The sequence below is a fragment of the Panthera pardus genome, unplaced genomic scaffold, assembly GCF_024362965.1.
Source record: "Panthera pardus isolate Hobbes unplaced genomic scaffold, ASM2436296v1 HiC_scaffold_10, whole genome shotgun sequence".
NCBI classification, from domain to species: Eukaryota; Metazoa; Chordata; class Mammalia; order Carnivora; family Felidae; genus Panthera; species Panthera pardus.
The window spans coordinates 70,555,096-70,563,804 of record NW_026526655.1 but is presented as its reverse complement, the minus strand read 5'-3'; the positions used below and the strand labels follow the sequence as shown (position 1 = coordinate 70,563,804).

General features: G+C 50.2%; 1 protein-coding gene across 1 annotated transcript; it reads left to right on the top strand.

Annotated features, from left to right (window-relative positions):
- Nucleotides 1-281: 281 nt before the first annotated feature.
- Nucleotides 282-8,498, top strand: TBR1 (T-box brain transcription factor 1). Its single transcript, XM_019457624.2, has 6 exons — nucleotides 282-1,096; nucleotides 1,688-1,842; nucleotides 2,205-2,326; nucleotides 2,893-3,051; nucleotides 4,225-4,286; nucleotides 7,526-8,498. The coding sequence occupies exons 1-6, from the start codon at nucleotides 405-407 to the stop codon at nucleotides 8,382-8,384; spliced, it is 2,049 nt and encodes a 682-aa protein (XP_019313169.1). The 5' UTR covers nucleotides 282-404; the 3' UTR covers nucleotides 8,385-8,498.
- The last annotated feature ends 211 nt before the right edge of the window (nucleotides 8,499-8,709 follow it).

Here is an 8,709-nt window from a genome sequence, read left to right as displayed (position 1 = left end):
GACACAACAGTGCTCACGTAAAGCCAACACACATTCCCCACCCCCCAAGCCAACAATAAAATCATCCCCTTCAATTTGCCACGATCGTCGCGACCAGGAGCCAGGTGATTATCCTAATTAATGTCTATCTAATTAAATTACTGTCAGCAGTTAACCAATGGCAGGAGCCGTTTCATCGGCTGCACAAGCAGCAAGATCAAAAGTGAGCCTTTTCTGATTGCTGCATAGTGTCAATTGGCCAATCTCTTCTCCCAGGGAAAAAAAAAAAGTAAATCAAACCTTTGAGAAGCATTTGCTGGTTGAAGTGCTTTCTGTCTAGTGAGGGGGTCTGTGGATTTCTAGTTTATGATAAATAGGACTTTAAAAACCAGGGACAGGAGGGCGAGTGTTCAGGTTCTAGAGCTATGCAGCTGGAGCACTGCCTTTCTCCTTCTATCATGCTCTCCAAGAAATTTCTCAATGTGAGCAGCAGCTACCCACATTCAGGCGGATCTGAGCTTGTCTTGCACGATCATCCCATTATCTCGACCACTGACAACCTGGAGAGAAGTTCACCTTTGAAAAAAATTACCAGGGGGATGACGAATCAGTCAGATACAGACAATTTTCCTGACTCCAAGGACTCACCAGGGGACGTCCAGAGAAGTAAACTCTCTCCTGTCTTGGACGGGGTCTCTGAGCTTCGTCACAGTTTCGATGGCTCTGCTGCAGATCGCTACCTCCTCTCTCAGTCCAGCCAGCCACAGTCTGCGGCCACTGCTCCCAGTGCCATGTTCCCGTACCCCGGCCAGCACGGACCGGCGCACCCCGCCTTCTCCATCGGCAGCCCCAGCCGCTACATGGCCCACCACCCGGTCATCACCAACGGAGCCTACAACAGCCTCCTGTCCAACTCCTCACCGCAGGGCTACCCCGCGGCCGGCTACCCCTACCCACAGCAGTACAGCCACTCCTACCAAGGAGCCCCTTTCTACCAGTTCTCTTCCACACAGCCCGGACTGGTACCCGGCAAAGCTCAGGTGTACCTGTGCAACAGGCCCCTCTGGCTGAAATTTCACCGCCACCAAACGGAGATGATCATCACCAAACAAGGAAGGTAATGCTACATTCTTGGCAGTCGCTGTTCCGGGCACGGCCCGGGGGGCAAGTGCGCCGGGTTGTGACCGCACCGGTAGCGATGATTTGGGGTCGGGAGCGGAGTGGAAGGCGCTCTGGTGCGCCCTGGAGTTGGCTGGTTTTGGAAAAAGGGAAGGTGGAAGGTATAACCGCCGCGGTGAGGTTGGTAAGGGGATTCCCGCGCTAGAGAGGTGGTCTGAGAGCCAGTCAGGGGCGGGAGAAAGGAGAAAGAGAGGGAGAGTCCCGGCCTGCGGCTGGGAAATCGGAGGGACGCAATAACGGCCGGAACCGAGGACAGGTAGAGAGTTGCGGGTCGCCAACCTCACTCTCCACCTGGGCAGTGACACCTGCCGACTCCCCACGCCAGCTCGCCCGCGGGTCTCCCCGACTTCAGCCCCACTTGTTTTCCTCCCCCACCGCCCCTTCTCTAACCCAGCAAACATTCGCTCATCGACGCTGGGAGAACAAGTTTTGCTTTGCTATCTGGCGCCGCGCTTCTTGCATTTAATCTTTAACATTTATGTTTTTTTTTTTCTCTTGTTTTCTCCCCCCCCCCCCTTAATTTAAATAGGCGCATGTTTCCTTTTTTAAGTTTTAACATTTCTGGTCTCGATCCCACGGCTCATTACAATATTTTTGTGGATGTGATTTTGGCGGATCCCAATCACTGGAGGTTTCAAGGAGGCAAATGGGTTCCTTGCGGCAAAGCGGACACCAATGTGCAAGGCAAGTCCTTCCAATTAACACATTTTCCTGACACTTATTTAGGTGAGAATGATTAATTAAAGCCTTTGTGGACTGGCTCGAGAGACTTTTAAAACGATCGGCCAATGACTTCTAAAAGGAAACGAGGGGGATAGGGGGACAGACTGAGCAGCGAGAAGGGGGAGGATTATGCAAAAGCTATTTTAATCATCTCCAGTTAATAAGGAGAAAGCGAGGCCTAAAAAAAAAACCCAGCTAATGGGCCTCACTGTGGTATAAGGTGTGTGTGTGTGTGTGTGTGTGTGTGTGCACGTCCTACGTGGTGAGGAGTTGGGACTGGGCAGTGCCCCGGGCATATGTAAACAACGTATTTCTTTCTCTAGGAAATCGGGTCTATATGCATCCGGATTCCCCCAACACGGGGGCTCATTGGATGCGCCAAGAAATCTCTTTTGGAAAATTAAAACTTACAAACAACAAAGGAGCTTCAAACAACAATGGGCAGGTCAGTGGCTCAAACGCTCCTCTCTTCTCTCTCTCTCTCTTTCTCTTTCCTTCTCTCCCACACATGTCCCTCACTAACATTCAGTCCATTAGTTTAAATCAGCATGAGAAACTGGGCATATGTTTCTTTGCTTCATTAAAAAGCCTTTTAAAAATTCTATTTCTATCCTCCTATAAAGTTGCTCTTGCCCTCTGCCCAATTCCCGAGTTCCCGGCCTTCCCTAGTACTGTCCAAATACTTGATTGATTTTGAGAAGGAACCCCCACAGGACCTGCTTGTTGCAAAAATCTTTGTTCCTCCTAAAAGGAGGGCTAGGCGGATCGGGGAGGACCCGAGGATCAGGCAGTCGGGTTCGGTTTTCCTCCCGTGCTCCGGTGCTCTAGGCTCCCGGAGGAACGAGGGCTGGTCTTGCCCCAGCCAGCCAGTCACCAGCCAGGGGAGTCCCGCGGTCAGGTAGCCGGGGCGGCGGGCTCCAGCCAGACCCCGCGCGGCCCGCGGCCCCAGCCCCGCGCACGTTGACCGCGCTAACACGCCGCCCCGCGCTCCCTTTTCTCCCCGCCGGACAGATGGTGGTTTTACAGTCCTTGCATAAGTACCAGCCCCGCCTGCATGTGGTGGAAGTGAACGAGGACGGCACGGAGGACACCAGCCAGCCCGGCCGCGTGCAGACGTTCACTTTCCCCGAGACTCAGTTCATCGCCGTCACCGCCTACCAGAACACCGATGTAAGCAGGCCTGGGGGCTGGGCGCACGGCGGGCGGCTCCCGCTTCCCCCGGCAGCGGCCCGCGTCCCCGGCGGTGCCCCGCTCGCGCTAACAGCAGCAACAGCTGGCTCCGCGGCGCCTTTAGGGCGGAGGGCTAGGGGCCTGCCGGGCGCCTTCCCTGAATCCCTTGCCGGTGGGAAAACGCTTCTTGTTCGTCTCCATCGCGGGCCACACGGGCCACCTTTGAGGGGCCCAGGATTTCTAGGGCCTCTTCTCTTGGGAATTTTAAGTCAGTTCTCAAACTAGAACAGGTTTAAATCTCCTCCCTTCCTTCTTTCCTTCCTTCCTTCCTTCCTTCCTTCCTTCCTTCCTTCCTTCCTTCCTCCCCTTCTCGCTTTTCCTTTCGAGTCCTTCTTGCCTTTAGGAAACAAGCAGACTTTCCCCTGCATTTTATTCTTGGCAAGCTTTGGCATTATCTTAAACAAAAAATTAAAGCATCCGAAATAAAAACATCACTTTTGGGGGGAGCAAAAGAACAGACACATTCACATATCTGGAAAGTACAATAAATCAAATTCCCGGAAGCCTTGGAATGAGTTTTTTTTTAGCACTTGAACTTCAGAATTTGTAAGTTCACGAAAACTTATTTTACTTCTGTTGATTTCACTGCTAGGAGTGATGGTGGGTTTGTTTTTTTTTTTAAACTTAAATGAAAGTATCAGAAATGAAAATATGCATTTATTTTAATTTAAAGCTGGTTTTAAGATGCAGCTGGGAGTTCTTGGGGTTATGAATTAGAAATGACCAACTTTTAAAAATGTGGTGAAATGTTTAAAATAGGCAACGTTTGGTGATGAATTCAAGTGCCCCTTAAAGATTTTTGTCTTTTTATAACGAGCATTTTTAAAATGTGCATTTGAAGTGACTTAGAACACATAGGAGAGCTAGTTGAAAGCAAAGCTTTAGTGTTAGGCATCATTAACTTAAACATGTTCCTCATAACTTTCATGATGCTCTCTCTTTTCTCCTTTCCATTCATTCCCTCGAAATCTTTGGGTAGGGAAACCTGGCTACTTAATGAAATTGCAGGCCTTAAGCCCCTGTAAAAAAAAGTGGTGATTTATTTGCAAACACCTAATCCACCTGTATAGAAGGTGAGATCTTATTCATTTTTTTTTTTTTTGTCTTATCCAGATTACACAATTGAAAATAGATCACAACCCCTTTGCAAAAGGATTTCGGGATAATTATGACACGTAAGTAATCTTGCACCTTCCTTCTCAAGTAGTTGTGGAATTGGGCTTTAGGTCAAAGGTGGATGGTCGTGTACAAGGCTTTTGGAAGCTGGAGTGTGTGAAGACAAGGTGTCTTTAAGGTTTTCCCTTTCCTTTTCATGGGCTCCCCTTCTCTCTGCTGACCTTCTGGCTTGGTACTTCTGTAGTTTTGGTCAAAGATTTCCTCCACTTATTTCTGTCTTTCTTATGGGTTACAAAGTTGGTGGCGGGCCTCTGGGGCTGGCTGGCTGGGGGAGCTGCCCTGGTTCCCGGGTGCACGAGCTGTATGTGGCGCTGCAGGTGCTCAGCTCAGATTGTCTGTGTCTGAAACCGCCCGATCCTGCCGGAAAGTGCATGTGGCTCTGGCAGTTGTTACAGTCTCCTTGGCATATGTGGCTTTTATTTACCCGTTTTCAAGTTTTGTGTAATAGCTTTTCCTGTGCAAGTTTACTATGGACTGAATAAAAATGTGCACCCACCATAGGCAAGGTCATGAGCAGAGCCACTGTTGCAGTTATTTAAGGCTTTGGGAAGGACCCAGGTGCTGTTGCTGTATGTTATTTATAAGCTTCAAAAGAAAAATATTTCCTTTTATCCTTTGCATCTAGGCGTGTTTTAATTAAATGTGTTGGTACCCTTTTCTCCAGGCTTCCCTTACCTATCTCCATTTCTTTTCTATCAAAATGCTGTTCTCTGGGGGCAACGGTAGATGTAAACTTAGTGCTTTCTGGGTTTGTTCTTGCATTCTTGCTCAGAGTTCAGATACAGTGCCCAAGAGTTCAAATACTGTTATATAGAAAAATATATATATATATATATATCAGAATCTAAATCTGGATTATAGGAATCCCCCACTCTTTTCTGGCCACAAAAGAGAGGGGTACATAAATTTTGAATTTCATGGCTTGCATTAAGTGCCTGGGATAGAGCTACAAACTTGAAGTTCTCTTTGACCAGCAATAGATGAAATTTGTGGAGAATTAGACAAGTGGCTGCTTCTATTCCATCTCCAGGTAGATTGCAAACTTCCCTCCTGGTATTTTTATAACAAATTGAAAGGAGAGTCATTGATATTTCTGTCTATATCTGTCATGTGCCTCCCCCAAAAGTAGTTCTGAGGAAGCAAGCCTTGTCAAGATGATTCCCTAGAATAAAAACTCAGCTACTCTAGTCCTCACAACCTAAAAATGTGGACCCGGCACTGTGAAAAGTGTGTGGCCCAGGAGACCAGAGATATTGGTCTCTGTACTAGGGGGTCTTGTAGATTTTGAGCTTTTAATTCTGTTGTGAACATCTGTTCCAAAGCATTTTATTTTGCACAAATCAGTTCGGTAATCCCATGTGGGTTGGGACCTGGATGGGCATCTAAACTGTATCTTTTGCAGGCTGCTTTTTTCTTCTTAAAATATTGTGGTGGTAAACAGAAGATATTTGCACCTTGCTGGTTACGTTCCCTTCCTGCCTCCCTCTGCTTCTCTTATTTGAACCTGGGATTAAATTTCAGGAGGGAAATTTTGTAGAGCGAGCAGAATGGACTTGAGCAGCAGCAACATTACCCTCATCTGCCCTCCTCTGGCTGACTTCTGTTGGAAAAGTCACTTCCTTTTGATTCTTAAACTGTGTATTTTTCATAAAAATGTCTTAATCTATACAAACGGACAGGTTTTTAAGGGGTAGGGGAGAGCAGAATGGCTTATGACACCCACCCTTTCCCCTTTTATGTTGAATTTTTGGACATGGCTCACTTTTGGAGAAACAGGGAGAGCAATGAGGGTTCAGGGGGGACTAGAGGATTGCTTGGCCACTCACCAGGGAATCTCCTCCCCAAGGGATTAAGGTCTGACAAAACTGAGGCTCTCTCTCAAAACAGCGTGTTGATCAAAGATTAAAACATTTATGTGTGAGCTAAATAGAAAGGGAGACATGTGTCTATGTGTAGGAGAAAACACTTCTACCAATCTTGATCCAATCTCTGGTTCTCCCTCAATTCTAATGGGATTTTCTAGGCCCAGGGCCTACAGTGAATCTTTCATTATTTTACCTAAGGTGATTCCCAGGAACACACTTTCTGTCTGTGGGCAATTATTTAACTTCCCTTTGCCTCAGTTTTCTCATCTGTAAAGTGGGATAATAATGCTACCTAACTGGGAGGATTGTTGTGATGGTCAACTAAATTACTATCTGTACAGCCCTAGATAATGGTGCCTGGCACATAGTCAAGTTGTGTAACGGTTAGCTATTATTAGTGGGAGATTGCTTAGAGGAGGTCGGTAACCACTGTTAAGAGTTTGCCCCTTAGGTGTTTTTTGGTGTTTTTTGTTGTTGTGGTTTTTTTGTTGTTGTTGTTTGTTTGTTTGTTTGTTTTTTACCAATAAAGGTCAAAAGCTAGGGAGAGATCAGAGTAAAAAACACGTTTTCTTGGAGCTCCTGGCTGGCTCAGTCAGTAGAGCATGTGACTCTTGATCTCAGGGTCCTGAGTTCAAGACCTACCTTGGGTGTAGAGCTTACTTAAAAAAAAAAAAAGTACACCTTTTCTCTGTAAAAGAATTGTATTGATTGATGACTTTGTCTCTAAGTAGTAATTCTTGTTAGTATTGGTAGAGGTGGGGGGTAAAGGATCACCTGGGGGAAACAATGGACAGCAAGTACAGTAGAGGCTTCCAGCAGCAAGTCTTCAAGTCTCAGAAGACTGGTGAAGGCCAGGCTTCCATGATTACTACCTGGACAGCCCGAGTGTGTGTCAAATGGAAGAAAGTGTTCTTAAAAGAGTGAAGAAATGGATATCTTGTTTAGAAATTTTGCGCAGTAACTCTCACTACACAGGAAAGGCCCACAGGGCAAGTAACACCGTAGTCCCTGGGCGAATCTGCCCTCATGTTTATAAATACATTGGAGAAGTGGGATGAGTATCCCCTGCTGTGCTCTGCTCTCTGATCCCCCGTGCAGTCGGTGAGAGAGAGCGAGGGAGAGGGAAGACTTCCTCTTGGTCTGCATTTTGCTTAGGTTCCTGTATAAGTACATTGATCCCTCTACAATTTCACGATTTATTTTGTTTTGGGGAGGACGCAGGTCTGTGACCTTTCGTCTCTCTCCATCCTGGACGGCAAGTTACAGACGGACAGTGTGGGGGTGGGCCACAAGTGGAGGTGACCTTCCCTTCTGCCTCCCGAGGGGACCTCTCGGCCACCCCTCGGTTCTCTCTCTCTCTCCTTCCCTCGCAGGATCTACACTGGCTGCGACATGGACCGCCTGACCCCCTCGCCCAACGACTCCCCGCGCTCGCAGATTGTGCCCGGGGCCCGCTACGCTATGGCCGGTTCTTTCCTGCAGGACCAGTTCGTGAGCAACTACGCCAAGGCCCGCTTCCACCCCGGTGCGGGCGCGGGCCCCGGGCCGGGCACGGACCGCAGTGTGCCGCACACCAACGGGCTGCTGTCGCCGCAGCAGGCCGAGGACCCGGGCGCGCCGTCGCCGCAGCGCTGGTTTGTGACACCGGCCAACAACCGGCTGGACTTCGCCGCTTCGGCCTACGACACAGCCACGGACTTCGCGGGCAACGCGGCCACGCTGCTCTCGTACGCGGCCGCGGGCGTGAAAGCGCTGCCGCTGCAGGCGGCGGGCTGCACCGGCCGTCCGCTCGGCTACTACGCCGACCCGTCCGGCTGGGGCGCGCGCAGCCCCCCGCAGTACTGCGGCGCCAAGTCGGGCTCGGTGCTGCCCTGCTGGCCCAACAGCGCCGCGGCCGCCGCCCGCATGGCGGGCGCCAACCCCTATTTGGGCGAGGAGGCCGAGGGCCTGGCCGCCGAGCGCTCGCCGCTGCCGCCCGGCGCCGCCGAGGACGCCAAGCCCAAGGACCTGTCCGACTCCAGCTGGATCGAGACGCCCTCCTCCATCAAGTCCATCGACTCGAGCGACTCGGGGATTTACGAGCAGGCCAAGCGGAGGCGGATCTCACCCGCCGACACGCCGGTGTCCGAGAGCTCGTCGCCGCTCAAGAGCGAGGTGCTGGCCCAGCGGGACTGCGAGAAGAACTGCGCCAAGGACATAGGCGGCTACTACGGCTTCTACTCGCACAGCTAGGCCGGCCCTGCCCGCCCGGCCCCGCGCCCCGCCGCGGCCCGGCCCCCTCCCGCCTCCCACCCCCAGCCAGCCCCTCGCAGCTCTCCCCAGCTCCTCCTCCCCACGCCCCACCTCGCGCACCCCCTCATTTCACTTGGCCCTCGAATACCGTCTGCGACGAATAAGTACAGGTCTCCGAGTGCGATTTTAACCTTTTTTTGCACAGCAGTTTCTGCAGTTAGCACACCGACCTTCAACTTTGCTGTAAACCTTTTGGTTTTCCTCCTAACTCTTCTTCTGTGAAGTTACACTCCTAACAAGCCTCCTCCCTCTCGTCTTTTTCTCA

Coding starts and splice junctions, on each gene's coding strand:
- TBR1 (XM_019457624.2), top strand. CDS start 405: ATGCAGCTGGAGCACTGCCTTTCTCCTTCTATCATGCTCTCCAAGAAA. Junction 1,097..1,687: donor ATCATCACCAAACAAGGAAG/GTAATGCTACAT, acceptor TAATTTAAATAG/GCGCATGTTTCCTTTTTTAA. Junction 3,052..4,224: donor CCGCCTACCAGAACACCGAT/GTAAGCAGGCCT, acceptor TGTCTTATCCAG/ATTACACAATTGAAAATAGA.